At 46.5% G+C, this 23,147-nt stretch overlaps 2 protein-coding genes across 3 annotated transcripts; one reads left to right on the top strand and one right to left on the bottom strand.

Annotated features, from left to right (window-relative positions):
* Positions 1-235: 235 nt before the first annotated feature.
* On the top strand, positions 236-10,098 carry atl1 (atlastin GTPase 1). Of its 2 annotated transcripts, XM_061843472.1 has the most exons (14): positions 236-409; positions 2,185-2,435; positions 2,632-2,766; positions 4,020-4,124; positions 4,560-4,610; positions 5,779-5,835; positions 5,912-6,004; positions 6,086-6,224; positions 6,713-6,840; positions 6,912-6,968; positions 7,031-7,102; positions 7,173-7,604; positions 7,894-7,908; positions 7,990-10,098. In XM_061843472.1, exons 1-14 carry the CDS (start codon positions 376-378, stop codon positions 8,119-8,121), a joined length of 1,701 nt encoding a protein of 566 aa, XP_061699456.1. In that variant the 5' UTR covers positions 236-375; the 3' UTR covers positions 8,122-10,098. The 2 variants fall into 2 exon arrangements, with proteins under 2 accessions (XP_061699456.1, XP_061699455.1); XM_061843471.1 differs by having other exon boundaries at positions 7,173-7,908; positions 7,990-8,090.
* A 2,242-nt stretch (positions 10,099-12,340) lies between these two features.
* sav1 (salvador family WW domain containing protein 1) lies at positions 12,341-22,589 on the bottom strand. Its single transcript, XM_061843473.1, has 5 exons — positions 22,295-22,589; positions 21,367-21,843; positions 16,775-17,045; positions 16,407-16,565; positions 12,341-14,168 (listed from the first exon to the last, which is right to left on the bottom strand). Exons 1-5 carry the CDS (start codon positions 22,386-22,388, stop codon positions 13,961-13,963), a joined length of 1,209 nt encoding a protein of 402 aa, XP_061699457.1. The 5' UTR covers positions 22,389-22,589; the 3' UTR covers positions 12,341-13,960.
* Between the last annotated feature and the right edge of the window lie 558 nt (positions 22,590-23,147).

Genomic DNA, 23,147 nt, shown 5'->3' on the forward strand with positions numbered 1-23,147 from the left:
AAATAAATGTGCGGGATACTTTGAGTTGAGGTTATTTGACTTATTTTCTTTGGCTGGCCGCGGACAACAGACGAGCGCGCGCGCCCCCTGGTGGCATCTCGGCGCGTCACACCCAGAGCCTTCCAAGCGCCATCATCCTCATCATCATCCACCACCTCTTCCTCCTCCTCCTCCTCCTCCTCCTCCTGCTCTTCCTCGTCGTCGTCGTTCTCCAGGCGCATCCTCCTCGCTGACGCCCATGAGCGCAAACTCCGAGCTGCTGCACTAGCGGACGCGACAACAACACCGGGAGAGACATCAGAGAGATTTCTTTATTATTATTATTATTTTAAACTTTGGTTACATATTTAGGGTGCGGGACGGGGGCCTCGCGCTATGGCGAAACACCGCAAAGACAGAGACAGCTGGGGTGAGTGTACGTGCCATATCTAATTTTTTCACCCCCCCCCTTCCCCATTTCTATATTTTTCACCCTTTTTTATGCGTGTTCGCAGCGCGGCCTCCTGGGCGACGTCATTTTATACGCGGGGGGGGGGGGTGGGTTGTGTGCATCACAACAAACGATGATGAACGGCGAGCCTTAGAAGAAGGAAAAAAAAAAAAAAAACGAACATAGTGAGATATGATACGTAAATGTCTCCTTTAAGGCCCGTGCGATGAAATGGGAGTTTTCAGTGACGTGTAATTATGTAATGGGCGAATCGCTAAATCGCAAGAAGTCACCTTCAGCAGGCGTCTTGTTTTATTACTACTATGTAATCATGCAGAATGTATGAAAAATGTTTAGCAGTTGGTACAGGGGGCGACCCAGTTGTGCATGGCCGACTGGCGTGAGATGCAGCAGAGTGGGCGACGCCTGGGCGAGGTCTTTTTTGCAGACATTTTTTTGTTGTTGTTTGAAATATATGCAACCCAAAATGTGACACTATGAAAAAAAAAATCATAGAAATGCGTCTCAAGATCAACAATGAGTTGTTTGTTTTAAAGAGGACATCATATGGAAAAGATGACATTATTTTTGTGTACAAATACAGTAGTACCTCAACTTGCGAGTGATCGAAGTGAGAATTTTTTTCGAGATATGAGCCATCGTCCGAGTTGGGAGCAGATATTGAGCAAAACCTGCCTCGAGCTCTTTACTGGCACTCCCAGTTGAAGTTTCAACATGCAACAAACATCTAACCGAAGCTCATAAGGGACAAAAGTCTGCTGGCGTACTCCCAATGTGCAATGCAATACGCCATAGATGGGCTAACAGAAATAGCATCCATGTTATGCAGCTTTAACGGCTTTATTTATGGATAGATTTACGCAAACACGTAGATTAGACGGCAGTACGGTGGAGCAGCTGGTTAAGTCTTGGGCACACAGTTCTGAGATACCCTGGTTCGATCCCGGCCCCGCCTGTGTGGAGTTTCCATGTTCTCCTTGTGCCCACGTGGGTTTCCTCCCACATCCCAAAAACATGAGACACTCTAAATTGCCCCTAGGTCTGACTGTGAGTGCGATTGTTTTGTCTCCATGTTCTGCGATTAGTTCAGGGTGTACCCCGCCTCCTGCCCGTTGAGAGCTGGCGTAGGCTCCAGCAGTCCCCGCGACCCTTGTGAGGATAAGCGGCAAAGAAAATGGATGGGTGGATAGATTTCCCCTAGGTGTGATTGTGAGTGCGACTGTTTGTCTGGTTGTGTCCATGCGATTGGCTGGCGACCAGTTCAGAGTGTACCCCACCTCCTGCCCGTTGAGAGCTGGCGTAGGCTCCAGCAGTCCCCGCGACCCTTGTGAGGATAAGCGGCAAAGAAAATGGATGGGTGGATAGATTTCCCCTAGGTGTGATTGTGAGTGCGACTGTTTGTCTGGTTGTGTCCATGCGATTGGCTGGCGACCAGTTCAGAGTGTACCCCACCTCCTGCCCGTTGAGAGCTGGCGTAGGCTCCAGCAGTCCCCGCGACCCTTGTGAGGATTAGCAGCAAAGAAAATGGATAGGTGGATAGATTTCCCCTAAGTGTGATTTTGAGTGTGACTGTCTCGTTGTGTCCCTGCGATTGGCTGGCGACCAGTTCTTGTTGAGACCTGGCGTAGGCACCAGCACTCCCTGTCACCCTTGTGAGGATAAGCGGCTAAGAAAATGGATGGATGGATGGAAAACTCAACAAAAAACAAGTAACATTTTTGCGTCTCCTTCAGGGTCCCTGGGCGACAAGAACATGTACGACTGGAGTTCGGAGGAGGAGGAGTCGGACGGGCGGGCGCGGCCCATTCAGGTGCTGCTGGTGAAGGACGACCACACCTTCGAGCTGGACGAGGCGGCGCTGAGCCGCATCCTGCTGGCCGAGGAGGTGCGCGACCGGGAGGTGGCGGCCATATCGGTGGCGGGGGCCTTCCGCAAGGGGAAGTCCTTCCTCATGGACTTCATGCTGCGCTACATGTACAACCAAGTGGGTACCCTGACCGACAACGCATAGTCTGTCATGTCAAGAATTATTTCAAACATATCTTTCCATCAATAACCACGCCCTGTTATTAAACACGTGGATATTTGACAGTGAACGTTTTTAATAAGGGTTGATTCCGGTACGACATTGTAATAAATCCGCCGCGCCGTTAGATTCTGACTCCCGTTGTCCGAATCAGGGGTCCGACAGCTGGCTGGGCCAAGCCGAGGAGCCCCTGACCGGCTTCTCCTGGCGGGGCGGCTCGGAGCGGGAGACCACCGGCATCCAGATCTGGAGCGAGGTCTTCCAGGTGGACCGGCCCGACGGGACCAAGGTGGAGTCTGCTCTTATTGTTGCGTTCTCGCGGGGCCCGAGAAGCCACAAATTGTACTTAAAGGTCAGGTGTCATCCCTATAGAATAGATATTGTAATGAAAATTATGTATAACATTATTCATTTCAATGTCGATACAAAAAAATAAATATGAGCGGAGAGCGCGTCATCCATCCGCAAGGTTGCGGAAGTCTCATCTGACATCCAAGTGGTCGCAATATTGGCTGCATTTTCTGTCCGTGATGTCACACTGGGACATCCGCCGTTGAAAACACGCCGTGGCCCCTGCTATGGGACACGCCCCTTCGGACACAGAAGCTCTTTTCGGAGAACAGAACATCTCACAACCGAGTGAAGTGACCGGGGCAATATTACCCCATCGTTTCGAGTCAGACTTAGATGATATGCGGATCACGGCCAAACTGCATGTGGCCAAACCACCAACCGATCCTCCTGCGCGCGGTGGTGATAAAAAACAACGCCGCCCGCAAGAGATGACGACGCCGCGGCCAAACCGCCCTCCGTCCGATCCGCCGCGGCCCGGCACCGCGACGACCCACCCCAGCTCGGCGCAGGAATCAGCCACCCCGGCCGAAGCCGTGATCGCGGCGGACGAGGCACAGCTTCGGCAGCGGCTCGTCCACAGCCGTGCTCGGCCCCGACGGGTACATCGACACATTTAGCACCCCTGACTTAGGTTCCCGCAGATCTTTTCTTACATTCTGAGAAGATTACCACCCCAAACTATTATTATTTTTTTTTTTAGTAGCTGTATACACGCTTAAAGGTCATTTGGAACCCACAAAGCGCTCGACCTTTGCACCCGCGCATTCCATTTTTCACGACGAACCAAGTCTTTTGGAAAAGCATGAAGAGCGAATCCATCCTCACGAGTGTTCGAGCTATATCCAGCAATACAACAAGCCGGCATTTTGGCTAACACGAAGGAACAAGCTACCGTCCCGCAGGTAAAACTAGTAGAAACAGACGAGACCGCTTGAGTGCGCTACTGCCCTGTACGTCACTTCCTGTTTCTTCTCGAAAACAAATCCCTCGAGAGGATTTTCATGGCGGAAGTTACAAAAAGCCATACACGTCAAAATCATATTTTGTGGTGAAAAAACGGATGGGTCCGTACCATTTTTTCATTAATAACATACCAAAAATCAAATTCATGATTTTTAGTGACAGTGGACCTTTAAATGACTTCTTTACTACCCACGAGTATTAAATACGCGTGCGGGTGTGACGCAGGTGGCCGTGTTGCTGATGGACACGCAAGGCACCTTCGACAGCCAGTCCACGCTGCGCGACTCGGCCACCGTCTTCGCTCTGAGCACCATGATCAGCTCCATGCAGGTACCGGACACGCACACAAGTAGCGCCGTTTGGGGTATTTAGCGCGTTCGGATTCCCAGATTCAAGCATTTGTGGACATGTGGAAGGGGGTGGGGGGGGGGGGGCGAAGCAACGGCAATTATTTTGACATTTCTGCTACTATTCCGCTTCAGGGAATTTATAATTTGGTGGATTGGTGATGAAACAGAATCGTACCTCTTTACGGGTGCGGCATTTAGCTGATGATGAATGAGCCTTAACGGATTTCTCCGTCCACGTGCCACAAAAATGCGCCGGCTTGTTTTCCGCGACGCGTGCTCTCAGACGGCCGCAGACAGGACGCGGCCCGCCGGTTGTCAGTCAAAATAAAGTCGGGCTCGTGTCGAAAAAAACTGTACAATATCTCTCATTTATAACTGCTTTATAACATATTACAAAGTGATGTACCGTGTGTAGGTTTACAACATCTCCCAGAACGTCCAAGAAGATGACCTGCAGCACCTGCAGGTACGTTTTCAAATTGACCAGATTTGAACTTTTATGGAAGCAAATATGTGCCAGCAGGATTTGAATTTGAAATGTAAAGCGATCATATTTTCAATACTTGCATTTCAGTGTAACTTTTCAATGTTAACAATTCAACCGACTGCAATTCGCTGTGCGAAATTCACAGTCTGTGCCACCAGGCAGGGTTACTTCGGGTCAGAACCGAACAGCCAGCCAATCGCAGTTATGCTTTCTTTTTATGTGACGTCACGTGACTAAGAAAGCCTAACTGCGATTGGCTGGCTGTTCTCTCCATGGCAACACAGCTGTAAATTTCACTCACTGAAAAATGCTCCTCCGCTTGAATCAAACCCAGTCGATGTCACGCCCCCCGACAGCCATATACAGTACCCCACCTTGATGGGTCGGTTCATCAGATCCACCCAAAAAAACAAAAGAAAAAACTCGAGGACTGCACTAACATTAAGATGGGGGCCACAAAATATCGTCCAGTGGGCCACAAATGGCCCGTGTGCCACCAGTTTGAGACCCCTGTTTTAAACCCAGAAAATTCTTGAATAACGAGGAATTAACAGTTTAATAAATGTAATTGGGGTTCTTTGAACCCCCCCCCCCTCTTCCGGGAAAAAAAGTAATTGAAAACAAACTTTTGAAGAAAAATCGCCGAATAAGTGAAGCCATGTGTACCAAACCGCAAGTACCGTAATTTCCGGCCTACAAGTTGTGAATTTTTTCACACGCTTTCAACCCTGCGGTTTATGCGGCGCTAGCGTTAGCACGCCTGGTTATAAGCCTCGGGTACACAGAAAGAGTTTAAAGCTAGCGCGGCGCTAACGCTCTTTCGGTGTACCGAGGCTTATAAACTGGCGCGCTCTCTAGGCCGGGAATTACGGTATGCGGGGGTCGACTGTGTCGGAATATTTTAAGAGACCGAGTATTGAAAATGTCAGTCAACACCGTCAGCTCAAAAGAGGCCGGTTAGGCGTTAGATTCGGTTTTTCGTATTTTGTTCATGCACTGCCACAACTTGTACGTACAGTATTTACAAGACGGGCAGATAACTGGACCCGCCCTCGTTCTGGACGGTTCCTACTTTAGCTTGTATGTTGCAGTCGACGTCACCAAAACACAGATCATAACGTTTCCGTTGTGGGATTTCGCCAAACAGCTATTCACGGAGTACGGCCGACTCGCGATGGAGGAGACTTTCCTCAAACCTTTTCAGGTACCTTTGAGTAGTATTCCTATAAGTACTCATTTTCATCGTGTATCTCACCCTTGGTTTTCTTCTCTTTCCCCAGTCCATGATATTCCTCATCCGAGACTGGAGCTTCCCGTATGAGTTTCCATACGGACAGGAGGGAGGCATGAAATTCCTGGAAAAGAGGCTCAAGGTCAGCGCTTAAGGACCCGACTTTCCCCGGAAACCTTTCAAAAGCGACTTGTATAGTTAATATTTGAAACCGTGCACGTAGATCTCAGAGAACCAGCACGAGGAGCTGCAGAACGTGCGCAAACACATCCACTCGTGCTTCACCAACATCTCCAGCTTCTTGATGCCGCACCCCGGCCTGAAGGTGGCCACCAACCCGCACTTCGATGGACGGATCAAAGGTACTAAAGTAGCGAGTAGTAGTTGTCCTACAACATTTGCTATTCGCTAACTAATGGCAGCCCCCCTTCCCACTATTGCCACGCTCCTTCGAAGGCGCCATGTTAGCAAAAGGAGTAGCTAGCGTTGGCTAACAGCTGATAGTGGGCTAGCTTAACAGAGAACAGCAGCCTTGACGGAATATTCCAGTAAAGGTTCCAGTGGAGAGATCCAAAGAAAGGTCCCCAAAGAAAGGTCCGCATGGCTTTTGGCCTTGGTGGAAGTCAACAGCTGAAGACATACAGCTAAGTTAGCTAGCGTTGCTAAATCAGATGAGCACACCGAACATTTCGGAAAATGTTTGATAGGGAAAATGCGGCAGAGCAATCCCCAAGCAAGTCTTTGTCACGGTTTCACTTACGGTCAGCCATAGTCCGACACTGTCGAGCAGCGCAGAAGACCCCTGGCGACCATTGTTGACAAACACGAAAGGGTCTGTCGATGAATACAGAGATTGACGGAGAGTTCATCAACAACTTGAAGATTCTGGTCCCCTGGCTCCTGAGTCCTCGCAACATCGACGTGAAGGAGATCAACGGCAGTAAGATCACCTGCAGAGGGCTGCTGGAGTACTTCAAGGTCGGGAATACCTCGGTATTTCAAAACATGTCCGGTTTTCCATGAACGCTGTTCTTGTCTTTGTGCTCCAGGCTTACATCAAAATTTACCAGGGAGAGGAGCTGCCTCATCCCAAATCCATGCTGCAGGTAACTGGGTAGACCTCACGAGTAGAACCACAAAAAAAACCTCACAATGCCGTTTGTGTCAGGCCACGGCGGAGGCCAACAACCTGGCAGCGGTGGCGGCGGCCAAGGATCTGTACAACAAGAAGATGGAGGAGGTGCGTCCGCCGGGAGACCCGCGCCAACCCGGTTTTATCGCCGCTAACCTCTCCCGGTGTCCTCCCTCAGGTGTGCGGCGGCGACCGTCCCTTCCTGGCACCCAGCGAGCTGCAGGCGCGCCATGCCGTCATCCGCGAGGAGGCCCTGGCGCTGTTCCGCGGCGTCAAGAAGATGGGCGGCGAGGAGTTCAGCCGCCGCTACCTGCAGCAGCTGGCGAGCGAGGTGGACCAGGTGTTCGTCCAGTACATCAAGCACAATGACTCGAAAAACATTTTCCACGCCGCCCGCACGCCCGCCACCCTCTTCGTGGTCATCTTCGTCATGTACGTGGCGGCGGGCGTGACGGGCTTTGTGGGCGTGGACGTGGTGGCCAGCCTGTGCAACATGATCCTGGGCCTGGCCCTCATCACGCTCTGCACCTGGGCCTACATACGATACTCGGGGGAATACCGAGAGCTGGGGGCCGTCATCGACCAGGTGGCCGGGGCGCTCTGGGACCAGGTCGGTCGCAGCGTTCATCTGTTCTTCTATCATTCCATCCATCTACCCGCCGTTTTGCTTTCTCCCTCCCTGACTGTTAATCCATTCGTTCCTTCGACCTGCTCATCCCTCGTTCCTCACTCAGTCAAAACTCATCACAAAACAACCGGAATTTGTACTCACCCAAGTAGCCGGGCGGTTGCAGTGCAGCCAAACAGCCACCAGATGGAGGCAATCTTTGATTCAGTGACAGGGCCATTGCATCGCATTCCTTGACTCACCATGTGTTTTCCCTTTGCCGCCTCCGCAGGGGAGCACGAACGAGGTAAGAAACGTGCTATTCATCTTTCCCGCGTGATACGTTTTCCCAGTCTTGCAGCGTGACCGCCTTGTGACTCCTCCGCAGGCGCTGCACAAGCTGTACAACGTAGCGGCCAATCACAGGCACCTGTACCAGCACGCCTTCCCCGGGCATCAGGCCGCCGACGACGGGGCGGCGGCGACGGCGGCCGACGAGCGCGACAGGAAGCGGGACTGACGGGCCGCTTTTAATCTCGCTCACCGCGGACTGTACAGCGCTCACGTACACGCCACTCAAAACTCCCGAGCATCTTCACCAAGTCAGCATCTTCCAGCTCAGCGGCCATTCACCACCCGGATGGGGAGGTAGTAAACATGTGTTGGGGGGGGGGGGGGGGTCAAAGGTCTTCGCTTGTTTACGTTCTTTGTCCTCACTCGTAAGTCAATTAGAGATGGACTGATACGGATTATTAGTAGTCAAGGAGATCAATATTTGCAACAAATATTCATTTGCAGTAACATGGAAAATGTTGGTCCCGAATTTGGAATACAAAAAACAATATTGATGAAAAGGCTTTAGTTGGACGCTAGACATCTTTGTTTTAAAATTTGAACAAAAACTGCGGGGAGCTCCCAACCTCCGGCAGCACGTCTTATAAAGACACACCAAAACGTCAACAACTCGCGACTTGAATTTGGACGATGATCAGTGTATCTCTCGAATGACGAGGGCGCACTAGTAGAATCATTCTCGTTTTCCTGTTTCCTGTTACTACTGAGGCAAAAGCGTGCATTGGTTGACAGCTACAAGTACAACTTGTGAAACTATAAAATACTCGTCAACATAACAGAGCTTCACTAGTTTTACGACAATCCTGCAGATGTCAACGAGCGGGCAGTTTCGCCTCACTCGTAACATGTACCGTAATTCCTGGCCTTATAAGCCTCGCCCAGTACATTTGTCAAGGAAATACCATTTGGTACATACATAGGTCGCAGCCGTGTAAAAGCCACAAGTGCCCCCATTGAAACACGAGAAATTACGAAGAAAGACGGTGCACAGAGTTTAACCCTAGCGCAGCGCTAACCCCACGCTAACACTAGCCCCACGCTAATGCTAACATGTACCGTAATTCCCGGCCTACAGCCTCGCCCAGTACATTTGTCAAGGAAATACCATTTGGTACATACAGCCGCCACCGTGTAAAAGCCACAAGTGCCCACATTGAAACACGAGATAGTTACGAAGAAAGACGGTACACAGAGAGTTTAACCCTAGCGCCGCGCTAACCCCACGCTAATGCTAACAGGGCCGGTTTAAAAAATAAAAACATACTGGTAAAAATCACAGAGACGCTAGCGCAGCGCTAACAGAGCCTGACTGGTAAAAGTCACTTCCTCCGGTCTCACTCCTCCCTTTTCCCCTCGATTGCCCCCTTGCGGGCCGTTAGAAAAAAAAAAAAATGCACAAATTAGCCGCATCACCGCATAAACCGCAGGGTTGAAAGCGTGTGAAAAAGGTCACGGTTTATTGATCGGGAATTACGGTACTTCCTCTACTAGTGCCTCGAAATGTCATACGATGTCGGGGTGGGGTGAAAAAATTTCGCGAGTTCAGACAGTCGTTGTACTCTTAGTGCACTGAATTCTCTTACTAGTGAGGACAAAGCGAGTACTAGGACATGAGCAATTTGGCGCACTAGTAGGATATGGAATAAACACTGAAACTGCTCACACCAAAGGTGGGGGAAGCGGGACTCGTTTGTTTCTTCTTCTTCTTGGGGAAGAATATCAATTCATATTTTCAATGCTCGCGGGTCACCTCATTAGGGACACCTGCACACTCACGAGAGCCGATAAAAATGCTAATAATGCTTTTTTTTGTTCGTTTTTCGTCGGCATCGTCAGAGAATGACAAATTATCCTAAGAAAACATTTCAAGCGGAAGTATATTTAAACCCAATTGTGATAATTTTATCATACTGATCATTTGTAATTGTTGATAACTGTACAGATACTATTTTAATCCCCGTTGAGATATTTATTCAAATTCATTCATTTTGTTTTTATTAGTATAGGGTGATTGCATGTACATAACGTGCTTATACTACTTCAAAATGTTTTATAGTTTTACAGGTCAAAATATAAAAAAATATATAATGGTTTGCACACATTTGCAATACCCTAATTTTCAATTTTTTTTCTACAATTATATAGAATATACACAATTTTTTTAAAAACTATTTACATTGTTTTTATTAGTGGTTGCGTGCGTGAATGCAACAAGATTGTTTTTTATTCATATTTTACTAACTTTGAACACATTATATAGGTCACAATATAAAAAAAAGTATTTGTTTGCACACACACAGAGTAGTGTACAATTTTTTTTTATTTCCCCAAAATGATTTACATTTTTTAATTGTACAGCCCATATTGCTTAATTTTTCAAGTCATACTTAATTTCTTTAAAATCAACGTTTTCTTGAAAAAAAAAAAAATTCCACAGGATCTCCATAAAGGTTCTTTATACTGTAATTGTTTTAATACAAAACTAAATATACAGAAAGCAAAAGACCGAATTTTTGCTGTAGCCGCAAAGCGACTTTGTGGACACCGTGTACAGTATTTAGCGAGCCAAAATATGATAAAAACGCTACAAAGCACAACAATAAATGTCTGCAGTTCATTTCAAATTTAAAATTATTGCATTTGCTCTCATTGTGATGGCAAGGTGTACCTAATGTTTTGTCTGGCGAGGGGATTTCCAACCTACAGAACTGAAACGTCGGCACGGCTCGGCTGTTTTGTTACGCGTGTCGTCAAGAGATCAAGTTTGAAACAGAAAAAAATGTTTTTGTTTTGTTTTTTTTTCTTCTTCAAAATAACGTGGTGTGGGCGCGCCGGTATGCAGTCGTGGCGGACGCTGACCATTGTTGTGTCTGATGGGCGTGTCGCGTGACCGCTCGGGAGCCGCCGAGCTGGATGTGACTTTGCCGGGGGGTTTGGCGGCGGCTGTTTTTTGGGAACGGATCCTCAAACATTCCGCAAACTTTCTGTCTTTCTATCATTGACGCACGTTTATTTGGCTTAAAGCGTGTTAACGTCGCCGTTTTGCACCTGCAGCACCGTCGTGCACATTTTACTAAGGACTTCGCGCCTCCGGCGGTTGACTGGTTAAAGCAGGGGTGGGGGAACCCGCGGCCCACGGGCCGTAATCCGTGTCGTCTGTCAGGCTAGAGCACCGGTGTCCAACTCAAGGCCCGGGGGCCAGATCTGGCCCGCCGTGTGATTTTATGTGGCCCGCGAAGCCAAATCTAGCAATTTCCATGCTTCTTGTAAAAATCTGTACCAAAATTTCAAATTGTCATATATCATAAATGGATAAAGATATTACAAGCATTTTTGTGTTACCAAACATGAACAGTTCAAAAAAACATTACCCTTGATTTCTGATTCCAAAACTAGTTCACAAATTGATGGATGTAAACATGATGAGATGATTAAATATTTTTGTTCCACAGTCGTAACGGTCCTCTGAGGGAAACCAGAACAACAATGCGGCCCACGAGAAAAATGAGTTTGACACCCCTGGTCTAGAGTCAGGGATGACAATGACCAATTTGGGAAAAACACTGAAAATGTCCGCCTTGGGGGGGGTTTCAAAGGGGTGGTGCGGGCCCCTTTGGGCACAATTTTTTTTTTTTATAAAACACACTATTAAATGGTGACCTCTGGTTACTTCTAACAGTGTAAATACAGGGCAATCTTAATATTTTGAAAACTTAAAATATGAGTCCAAACAACTAAAATAACTTTGCCAAACTTCAGACCTTAGAGAGAGAGAGAGAGAGCGAGAGAGAGAGAGAGAGAGAGAGAGAGAGCGAGAGAGAGAGAGAGAGAGAGAGAGAGCGAGAGAGAGCGAGAGAGAGAGAGAGAGAGAGAGAGAGAGAGATCCCCCCTAAACTTTCTCAACGGATTTACACGTTTTACAAAAATGACAATTTCAGCTGAAAAAAACTCAGTATTCCGCGCGTCTGCGGAAAATTCTCATCCCTGTAGAGTACAGGTGACCAAAGTCTAGGAGGATTTATGGAAATGGCTACATTGAATCTATAATACCTGCTTCAAACCAAAATCTTCCTTTGTCTTTTAAAATTTAGCAGACTGACATTTTTGGGGGTGGGTCACTCGTTTTCGCACCGCTCAGGTCCCCCCACCGCTGATTTAAAGGCTCTGCAGTCTTCCACGGTCTTCCACGTCATCACCATGGAAGGCTCTCACCGATCGCCGCGTGTCGCAAAGTAGCATTTCGCCTTCACCGTGTTGCCCCCGAAGCACCTTTTCATGACTTGTGTTCGTCTGTTTAAATATTAAAATATTCCAAACCCGTGGGAGAGTCCAGTGTTGTGTGCCGTGCGACGCGAGCGCGAAAACAGCGGCAGCACGGCGGAAAGCAGACTTGAGGTTTTTATTACACCAGGTTGTACAAAACCTGCATTTCGACTCCTTTTAGGCTCCGCCTTGTTGTTTTTGTAGCGTAGGTTGTGGCAAAAAAACGCCCAAAATGGAAAAGCGTTCCGAGCCGTAAACATCCTCTCAAACTGCACAAACTGCAAATGCGTTCACTAGAGGATGTAGTAGGAAACTGTACGAAAACTTGAGCCTTGCTATCGCGAGCGGTGACCCAGCTTGGTCACCACAATGCAAAACGATCACGATCCAATCCCAAGGTCCGTTCAAGCCGTTAATCGTCTTTTCGCACCGAAATCGACGAGACTTTACCAAAACCAAAGTAAAAGATTTGATTTTTGGCCTGATTTCACGTTACGAGCGAAAACATGTTGGATTCATGATGAATCCGATGCACCTGCTGCAGCTCTCAATAAATCAGAATAGGATAGAAATGTTAAATAATTTCGGTAGTTTGAGTCAAAAAGTAGAAACTCAATTACCGTAATTTCCGGCCTATAGAGCGCACCTGGTGATAAGCCTCGGTACATAGAAAGAGTTCAACACTAGCGCGGCGGTGCTAACGCGGTAGTGCTAACGCCAACACAGCGGCGCTAACGCTAACTAGCGCAGCGGCTGTGAAAAAAAGTTGCAGCTTGTAGGCCGGGAATTACGATATACAGATGAGGATGACTGGTACACTTCTTATTTAATTTCTATTTTAAAAATAATTTGTACGGTTTCGTGTCATATTCTAATTAGATAGTGATTTTTTTTTTTGTGAGCAATAATCACCAAAATTATGAAAATAAATATAATTATTTCACCCTGTGTGTAGTGAAGCATTGAGTTTCCCTTTTTTGAACTGAACTGCTGAAATAAAGTTTCATTATATTCAAATTTTTTTAAACTACTTTTCCACTGACTACTACTTCCGGCTTGTTTACTTTTCGTACAAAATCCTACTAAATCCCCACAAAAATGGGCGGAACCAGCATACACATTTTTTTTTAGATATAATAATATATTAAAATATGATATTTCAAAATTTCCTGCTGGTACCAAAGCGTCCTGTTCAACCAGCAACATATGGCTTTGAGTCATTTCGGAATATTGTAAAAATACTAAAAATGAAAAAAAAAAAAAAAAAAAAAAAAGGTAATATAGTCTTGATAAAAGACAAAAAAATAACTTCTTTTTTAAAGTCTTACATGAAAGTGTTTCCAAAAGTTCCAGTAGCTTATTATCTTTCCGAGGTGATACTGTACTTATCTTTAATTAAATAAAGATGCGTTCCTTATCGACACTTAAATATAATCGCCCGCGTTCTGGTGGATTGTCTTTACAAAATGTTTGAAACGGGCCAAGAATCCGAAGAAACATCCCGCCCGCCCGTCCGTCCGTCCGTCTTCCTCCGCGTCGCCGTTGCAAAGAAATGCTACGTTTTGGTTCGTCGTTAAAAAAAGGCACAACTTTGTTTCTCCAGTCTTGCCGCATCGTAGCTTCTTCATCAGTTAGTCCAAAACTTCTTGTTGTTGTTGTTGTTTTTTTTTTTAAATATATATATATTTCTATATTTTGATGAAAAATAGCAAAAAAAAAAGGCACAAGACGGCGCATTTTGGTCACATGAAGCTGTTGGCGGGGGGCTGCTGGGCGTACCACTGCTGGCGCTGTTTGCGCGCCTCCACCTCGGAGAGCAGCGCCTGGCGGTACGCCTCGTACGACTTGACGATGTGCTCCAGCTCCTTCTTGAAGAGCAGCTTCAGCATGCCCTGGTACGTGTCCAGGTCGGCCAGCTGGAAGAGCTCCCACTTCAGGATGTGGTCGTACCTGGCGGGAGAGCTCGGTTCACGTCTGGCGGGGTGCGGCGCGCCGGGGGGGCGTCCTTGGTGTCGACGTCTACTGAGGGTTCAACTACTGCGACTGCGGTGAAGCCCCGGAATTGTTTTTCTTTGCAACGCATCCTCTGTTATCCGCTGAACAACGTCACCCTTCAATGTTTTTGTGCTCAAGCCTTTGGCGCCATCTATTCGGATCTCCATGTTGTTTTTGTTAGCTTTAATTCATTGATGCTTTGACAGTTTTGTTTGCCATTTTTGCGCAAACTGAAAACGAGTTTCTCTTTGGTTCTCTCCCGGTGTGACGGTCTGAGCGTTCCCGTTGCTGAAAAGTCTCCTTGTGATTAACGCGCATGCGCGTATATTTTGCAAACTTCCGGCCAGTCTGAAACATCCCCATCCGTGCTTCGACGTGTGCCATTCCACAACTTGTCACAGAGTGTTCGCGTTCGCTATGAACGTCTCAGAAAGACGAACACAGCCAACGTATATATATATATATATATATATATATATATATATATCTTTTTATCAACTTTTGTTTTAACGTTAGGTTAGGGTTAGGCTATAACATAGGTTAGCTCCCTCTATGTAGAACACAGGTATCAAACCTAAGGCCCGGGGGCCAAATCTGGCCCGCCGCATGGTTTTATGTGGCCTACGAAGGAAAATCATGAGTAAAAAAATCTGTACTAAATTTATCTACTAAATCTAAAAATCTAAATCTACTAAATTTACGAAAACTAATCTACTACTGTACTAAATCTGTACCAAAGTTTCAAATTGTCATATCATAAATGCTAATATTGAGATACACAAGAAATATTCTGTGCCCAAACAACAGCAATAGTTCAAAAACCCATTACCCTCGATTTGGGATCACAAAACTAGCTCATAAATTTCATCTTTAAATATGATGAGGTGAAAGATTTTCATGGTTTCACATTCCTAACGGCCCTCTGCGGGAAACTGTGACGGCAATGTGGCCCGCGACAAAAATGAGTTCGACAACCCCGATGTAGAAGAAAGGGAACTATTAGACCGGGGGATTTCCCAGTAAGCGTCTAATACGTACCCAGAGTTCCCCTGTTCGTAACGCTTGCGCATGCATCACAAGGAGACATTTCAGCACAGGGGGGAGCGCTCAGACCGTCACACTATTATTAGGTGGCGTAGTTTACTTGGACATGACAATTTGCCCGTTTCACCCAAAATTTATTCATGTGTTTAAATAGTACAAGATGAGTTTAATAACGTTTGTGTAAAGAGCAAATGCACATATTACTTTGCCCGTGTCACAGGAGCTTGTGCTAGGTAGGATGTTACGCTGTCTAATAGTATTGCTAAGCCTCATTTGACGGTTGTTTGTTTGTATTGAATAATTCATCTACAATATCCATGCATGAAACATGGGTCAGTAATTGTGTGCACAGTAATCCCTCTCTACTTAGTGGATCGCCTATCGCGGATTCAGTGCATCGGGAATTTCCAGACCACCCCCCCCCCAAAAAAAAAAAAAAACAAAAAAAAACCAAAAATCCGGATCGCTACGCACTAATGCGCCATCCACGTCGTGACGACATGGACTAATGAAGGAAAAAATAAATAAATAAACAAAAAATATATATAATAAATAAAAAACAGCATACATTAGTACAGTACTGTAGCGGGACGCCACATTGATAGGGTCCGTGAAGCTAAATAAATAAACATAAATAAATAAATAACAAAATAATACGTAAACAAATAAAAAAACAAACAAAAAATCCCAAACAAATAAATGAATAAAAATAAAATGAATGAATGGATGAAAATTTAAAAAGATACGCCATTTAATCCTACTCTGCGGTTTTTCACTTTTTGCGGGTGGGTCTGGTACCAATTAACCGTGAAAAACGAGGGATTACTGCATTCTAAATGTAGGGTGTTGATGCTTCATCAGTTTCAAGTTTGGGCCGCCATCTCGTCAAAGCGTTACGCAATTCCTAACCCATTTTAAAGGGGCGCATCAGCGATTCACAGATTTTCACAATTCGTAGCCAATCCTGCGCAAATAACAGTTACGGACCACCGGAAAATGTTTTTTTTTTTTTTTTTTTTATAAAGTACTACAAGTGTTGACCTTTAGAAAAAAAAAAAAAATTCTAGCATTGTTACCAAACGCGTGTAAGGTGTACTACGGTCATTTTAAGACGAAGGACCAGGTTCCTGTGGAACGGTAAGTACTCACTTGAGGGGGGCACGGGCGTAAACCTGCAGCCAATCGGGGATCTCGGCGGTGTGGTACGGGTTGGCCGGCACCAGGACCGCCTGGTTCCTCTCGGCGGGCTGCGGCTGATAGGCAATAGGCGGCGGCGGCAGAGGCGGCGGCTGGTCGTAGCGGGGCACGCTACAAGAAAACGGGTTCAATTGAAAATATATATCAACTTATTTGATGACTTTTTATTCTGTGGAATTTTACAAAATCCAACATCAGGTCCAGATTTTGGGGGGCGGAAAAGACAACTGACATTTCCATTCATTGGAATGGGGAACGTTTTGCGTTATGAATACGGACATGGAATCAATGAAAAGTCATAAATCAAGGCAGCGCTGTACCTGGGAGCGCAAGGGTGCCGATACTGCGCCCTCTTGTTGATGTGGTCCACGTAATAGACGCCAAACTCGGCCGACTCCACTTTCTCCCAGCCCGGCGGGAGCCCCTCGCGCTCCAGCGGGTGGCTCCAGTGCGTGGTGTTGGTGTTGTGGTCGATGTAGTACTTCCTGCCACGGATGGTCCAGTCCACGGTCCAGCCGGTGGGGAGGGGCATGTCCTCCGCGGTCAGGCTGGAGAGGTTCCCCAGCGACTTGGCCTGGATTCGACCTATGCCTGCGGAGAGGATGACAAATACTTTTCTCAGCGAGATGAGCAAATATTGAGCGAATGAGAAGAGAGTGAGAGCACGAGAGTAAGAAAGATTTTCAAAATAAAAATTGGCAATGATAAGGAATGTTGAGCCCCATTTTGTTCATACTGTAATGAAAGTGAATTGAACTTTGAGATTAAAAACCAAAGTGGCCACCAAATGATTCTTTGATTCCTGGTATAATATAATTCTACATTTATGATGTATGCGGTGGTAATGTTATAACCAGCCCAACTGGGGGCACCCTTATCTACAATGTGGCCATCAACAAGTTTTTCTGATTGAGGAATTCTGAAAAATATTTCCAAATACCAGCCAGTGTTAGCAGAAAATCTTCAGGATTTTGTTACAAAGCAAAAAAAAAAAAAAAAAAAAAAAAGTTTAGCAAATGACAGTAGAACAGCTGAACTTTATTTGGGGTTAATCAGATGCAGGTACAGTGAAGCCTTGGTTCTCGACCACAATCCGTTCCAGAAAAAGTGATTTGTTCGAAAACCGAATCGATGTTTCCCATTACAATGAATGGAAAAAGAAATAATGCGTTCTAACCCTAAAAGTTAAGCCTTTTTAAACCATTTTTGGTTAGCTTTTCCTGATAATAAACTGTTCAGTAGGAATACATGTATAGTTTAAATACTTTATATAATAAAATAATTGAAGAAATACATTTATTTTTTGCTTAAAATGTATGCTTTAGCAGTAGAGTACACGAGGCTGGGAGTGCATTGCCGTATCTGTAGCGACTCTGCCTCCAGCCTTGTAAACTTTTTTTTTCACAAAAGTGCAGAATAACTTTAACCAAGCTACTTGCCTTCTTTGGAGCCATGATTGGGGGTTAATACGGTGGTCCTCGATAAGAAGAAAAACCACAGTCACTACCGAGACAATATGTTATTTCTGGGATTTTTCTGCATGCAATACGGGGGCGTTCGCGTACCGATTTTTGTTCAAAAACAGAAGCAAAAAAATCTAAATTTTCGTTTGAAAAAAAGATTTGTTCGAAAACGGGGACGTTCAAGAACCAAGGCTTTACTGTATTTTATAACCACTACGTATTAGTTCAAATATTGTGAAGCCTTTCCATCCTCTTTGCTTGGAGATATTAAAATTAAGATTTTACTTGCCTGATGGCACGACTAGATAAATGTTGCAGGAAAAAGGGGAGAATTTTTACACGCGTGCGACCCGGCGCTTGAACAATAAAACCTCCCCCCGAAGCAGACGAACTCATTGTGTGCAAATTATCTCAAGCCGACAGCTGTGCGACAAAACAATCGCACCCCCCGAAACGAGTAAAAATGGCGTTTAAAGTGGATCTGATACATTTTACAAGGCGGTGACAGTAAGTAGAGAGACAGAGCGAGAGTGAGAGAGCGAGAGAACGAAAGAGGGGTCACTGGAAGTTGGCAACCGAGGAAGAGGAATGCGAGCGCAGGCCACAGAAATGTACTCCGCCTCCTCCGCAACCGACTCGCCACCATCATCATCATAGCGGGAGCCATTTCCTGCACTTTAGAAGTCCAATTCAAAAGTAAATGTTTAGGTTTTTCGTACAGTGGATGCTTGCTTTCCAATAGTAGACGAGCCTCATTTTTTCCCCCCTTATGATTGACTGCATTAATGGTTTAAACCCTTACAAATGTGCCAAAAGTGCGAGGAGGCTGCCGTCCGTCATTTCTTCATAATCTTTAAAAACACCAATTGGCAACTTTTGGGCTGTTAGTCACTTTATTACGTTAAATACGTATGAACAAGTGACAATCGTGAGATGGTCCCAAAGTGTACCTTAAATTGAGCAACTCGTCATGAGCAGCCGATCACTCGTGAACTTCCACGACTGCCAATGGACCTTTCCGACCCGTCAATCACGCGTACAATAATGGCCAATCAGATAGCTGGATTGTCTGAACCCCAGGCTTGACACGCCCCCTCTCGCCGTGTTGTCCCACAATCAATGCTGGTTGGTCAATAGTGTGTGCTTGGAAAAGTTAACGTTACGAAGGAAATGGTCCTCAGATGCGCTTGGGGAACGTGCAATTCAAATGAAAGATTGGACAAGTCTGACGCATTTGGCGAAAAAACACACCCCAATATTATCTGGACTACGCAATAGAGAATCGACTTCAAACCTGTTCTGTTCAGTTGCCATTTTGGAAGCTAGTGGGACGTGGCTAAGGGGGCGGAGCTTAAGATCGGCATCGGAAAGGTCCAATAGTGATCCCGACTTTTCTTTGCATTATCTTGAGACGTTTCTCATCTTTCTCCCACAGAGTTCCACATGGCACTCAGACCTCCGTGGAGCTTTTACTGTGTTGCTGTTTGCCATCAGCTGGCGGCTAATGCTAGCTAATCCCCTATGGGAGCAAATTAGCGCCACCAGGATTTGAATTTGAAATGTAAAATGATCACATTTTCAATAGTGGCTACAATTCGCTGTCTGAAATTCACCGTCTGTCCCACCAGGCAGGAATACTTCAGGTCAGAACCGAACACCTAGCCAGTTACGCTTTCTTAAGTCACGTGACGTCACATACTAAGAAAGTGTAACTGGATCGGTTCTGACCTGAAGTAACCCCGCCTGGTGGCACAGACGGTGAATTTCAGACAGCGAATTGTCGCCACTATTGAAAATGTGATCGCTTTACATTTCAAATTCTGTTTTCCGGTGGCACTAATTTACTTCGATACTCCTCTCCTAACATGACTCATTACAAGGAGCGGGTGGGACCAGTTTTACAGAAAAATTTGTTGTGTTCACAAACGATGATCGGCAAAGCGACAAGGGGTTCACTGTATTTGTCAGATTTGTACAGTGTAAACGTTCCTGGACTTCCCAAGCAGGGTTTTCTTACGGTCCCCTGACAATTTATAGATCTACAAAATATAGACAATAGTTCTTGAGGTTTGCCATTGTCCTCTAAATGTTCCCACTTCTGCTTCCGTGACCCCCTCCACCCAAAACAAAAACAACTTCTGCGTTCACACCCATGACATTTAAATCTGTCCATGTGGAGACACTGAAAAAGTGCACGAGGGAGCAACAGGTGTGACTAAAACTTGGAACCGCATAATAATATGCATTTAGTTATTCATCGTTGAAAGTCAAATGGAGACATTTTCTTTTCAATCTTATCGGGAAATCGTTCACCCCCCTCCTCCTTCTGGGATTTGTTTTTGGGATATGCAAGCTATTTTTTGCAACTTGCGAATTTGAACATCGTTCTTGCCTTTGCCCCTCAGGTTCCTGCGGCGAAGAGGGGAAATATGAAAAAAAAAAAACAAGAAATGTGCTGAGGTGGACGAGGCCCGAACGCCTGAAGAAGGGCACACCATCACATGTTTGTCATGTTCGGGGAGATAAAGAGCTCAAAGACGCAAGACGAGGCAAAACGCGCCGCGTGGCTTCCCGGGGAGCCTCTGCCTGCATTCCTCGGACTTCGGGTGAAGCGTGACGTGCGCCGGGAACATGCGGCGCGGATGTGAAGGGACTTGGTCATGCGGCCGGGGGTCTATCTTTAAACACGGGCACGCTATTTCACGCGCCACCTGGAAGCGCCGTAGAAAACTGCCCACCGACCCATTTTTTTTTGGTTTGGACAGGAGACAACTCGAGGGTTTAAAAGAGACTTTTAAAGGGGGCTACCCAGAATTCAGTGTGAAAGGGGATAGTGGGAAAGTTGAAGCATGGTTTCATCCATCCATTTTCTTTTGCCGCTTATCCTCACAAGGGTTGCGGGGAGCCTATCCCAGCTGTCAACGGGCAGGAGGCAGGGTACACCCTGAACTGGTCGCCAGCCAATCGCAGGGGACGTTGAGACAAACAGCCGCACTCTCAATCACACCTAGGGGCAATTTTGAGTGTCCAATTAATGTTGCATGTTTTTTGGATGTGGGAGGAAACCCACGCAGGCACGTGGAGAACATGCAAACTCCACACAGGCGGGTCCAGGTTTGAGCCCGGGTCCTCAGAATGGTGAGGCCAACGCTTTACCAGCTGAACCACCGTGCTGCCCAATCATAAATATATTTTGGATTTTTACTGACGGGGAAAACATGCAAACTCCACACAAGCGTGGCCGGGATTTGTACCCCAGTTTTCAAAACGGTGAAGCCGACGCTCTAACCAGTTGCTCCACCGTGCTGCCATCACCAAAATATCCATAAAATTTTGGTGAGTCTCCTGATATTCAGCGACATTTTGCCTACATTATGGATTTTAGACTGTCCGTGTCATTTAGCATACAGTGGCCCTTGAGCATCAGAGGCGGACATATTGGGGGTTACCTGAGGGGGGTCTGTTGGGCGTGGGGGGCGTGTGTTGCCTCTGCAGTCTTTGGAAATTGTGTTCTCCGTGCTCGTAGTAGCGGTAGTCGTCCGGGAAGCGTTCGGTCGTCATCCTCCGGGGCTGCCGCCCGTCGTAGTAGGAAGCCTCCTGGGGGTGGTAGTAGTACCTCCCGGCGTCCCCGTTCTCCGACACGGGGCCCCCGTCCGTCATGAAGGACTGCAGCGAGCCGGCGTACTCGTGCGGCAGCTCGCCCAGGCTGCGCGGCAGGTACGGCGGCGCAGACAGGCGATGGCTCTCGCGACGGGCCGCCTCGTGCGGCGGAAGCGGCAAGCCGGCGCGCAGGAAGCTCTTGCTGCGGGCCACCGTCGGCTCCCGGCCGGGGGCCGCCGGGTAGGCGGTAGGCGCCATGTCGGGGATTGGCACGTCGGCGCGGCGGGGGATGGTGGGGCCATGACGGATGAACGAGGGCATAAGATCTGGAGGTAGGAAAAAAAAAAAAGGGACATAAAGAACAAAATTGGACATTAGAGGGTTTGAAAGAAAACGGACCATTAGGCATCAAACTAGGACATTATGTGAGATGAAAAACAACAGCGGACATTAATTATGATGCTTATTGTCTCATAACTTGAACTGTAGCTATTAATACCAATGTTAAAAGTATCTGAGAACTTTTGTGTTAACGCTACGCTGCCAGGACATGATTAGCTGACTGTTTTAAAAGTTTATAGTGCGCGTAACCGTGTCCGAAGTTCAACCCAATTTGAAAAGAAACAAACAAACAAAAAAAAAAAAAGCTGCGAGTAAATGTGTCCACGTCCTCACTGTGACTTGCGGAGTGTTATTGAGGAGCAAACGGCAGGAATCGGACCACAACTACATCATCGCTAGCATGCTAAGCTAACCATCCAGCAGCTTGTCGCTTACTTCGCAGGAGCGGCGACGTCTCCTTCTTCACATACTTTCCGTGGACCTCGGCCGGCTTCGACGACTCGCTTTTACTCTTCTTTCGCGAGAGCATAATAACTCCAGTTTGAGGGCGAGTACGTCAACAACGCGGCGCTGTCAAGCCCTCCGCTCGGCGGCCGCCCCGCTCTCCTCGTCCCCGAGCGCGGAGAGAGAGCATTTTGTACGGGGGGGAGGCGAGCTAGCCTACCCCGATGCTAAGTAAAAGCAGACGCCGCTCCGCTGGCTGGCGGATGGGGTTGTGCGCATGCGCACACGCGTGATGCATGACAGCCCCAAATACCAAAATACGGTATTAATAACTTTTTTTTTTTTTTTTTTAAACGGAATGACTGTTTGAAAACAAACGAGTTACAATATCGGCTTCGGAAGGTCTTAGAACCAAAAAATAAATGCTTTTAATAAATACATGTTAACACGCATTTACATTTAAATATAATACATGTAAACAAATCGTAAACGTAAGAAATTGTCATCTGGTGGTTCTTAAAGACATATCGTGTCAGGGAAGACATTGTATGTTTTAAAGTTCCCCGGGTTGTTGCGGAAATGGACATGTTAAGTGTGTTTCTGCACACCAAGGATTTTAAGATTTCATATTTTGGCTATTTTGACCTCCATAGAGTGACTCCGTAACTAGAAAAAAAAAGTTAGTTTGACAAAATAAAAGATTTTTAGAATGTACCAAAATATAAATTCACTCATCACGTAGTATTCGGATCATTTTGGAACAATAACTATTTTTTTTATCTGCACCTGTTAGTGTTTATTAAACATTTATTATACTTATTTTGATGCTCATGGAACTAAGGTA

This window comes from Syngnathoides biaculeatus, chromosome 15 (assembly GCF_019802595.1).
Source record: "Syngnathoides biaculeatus isolate LvHL_M chromosome 15, ASM1980259v1, whole genome shotgun sequence".
Taxonomy (NCBI): Eukaryota; Metazoa; Chordata; class Actinopteri; order Syngnathiformes; family Syngnathidae; genus Syngnathoides; species Syngnathoides biaculeatus.

Coding starts and splice junctions, on each gene's coding strand:
- sav1 (XM_061843473.1), bottom strand. CDS start 22,388: ATGCTCTCGCGAAAGAAGAGTAAAAGCGAGTCGTCGAAGCCGGCCGAG. Junction 21,844..22,294: donor GACGTCGCCGCTCCTGCGAA/GTAAGCGACAAG, acceptor TCCTACCTCCAG/ATCTTATGCCCTCGTTCATC. Junction 16,566..16,774: donor CGGCACCCTTGCGCTCCCAG/GTACAGCGCTGC, acceptor GTTTTCTTGTAG/CGTGCCCCGCTACGACCAGC.
- atl1 (XM_061843471.1), top strand. CDS start 376: ATGGCGAAACACCGCAAAGACAGAGACAGCTGGG. Junction 410..2,184: donor CAAAGACAGAGACAGCTGGG/GTGAGTGTACGT, acceptor CGTCTCCTTCAG/GGTCCCTGGGCGACAAGAAC. Junction 5,836..5,911: donor CTTTCCTCAAACCTTTTCAG/GTACCTTTGAGT, acceptor CTCTTTCCCCAG/TCCATGATATTCCTCATCCG.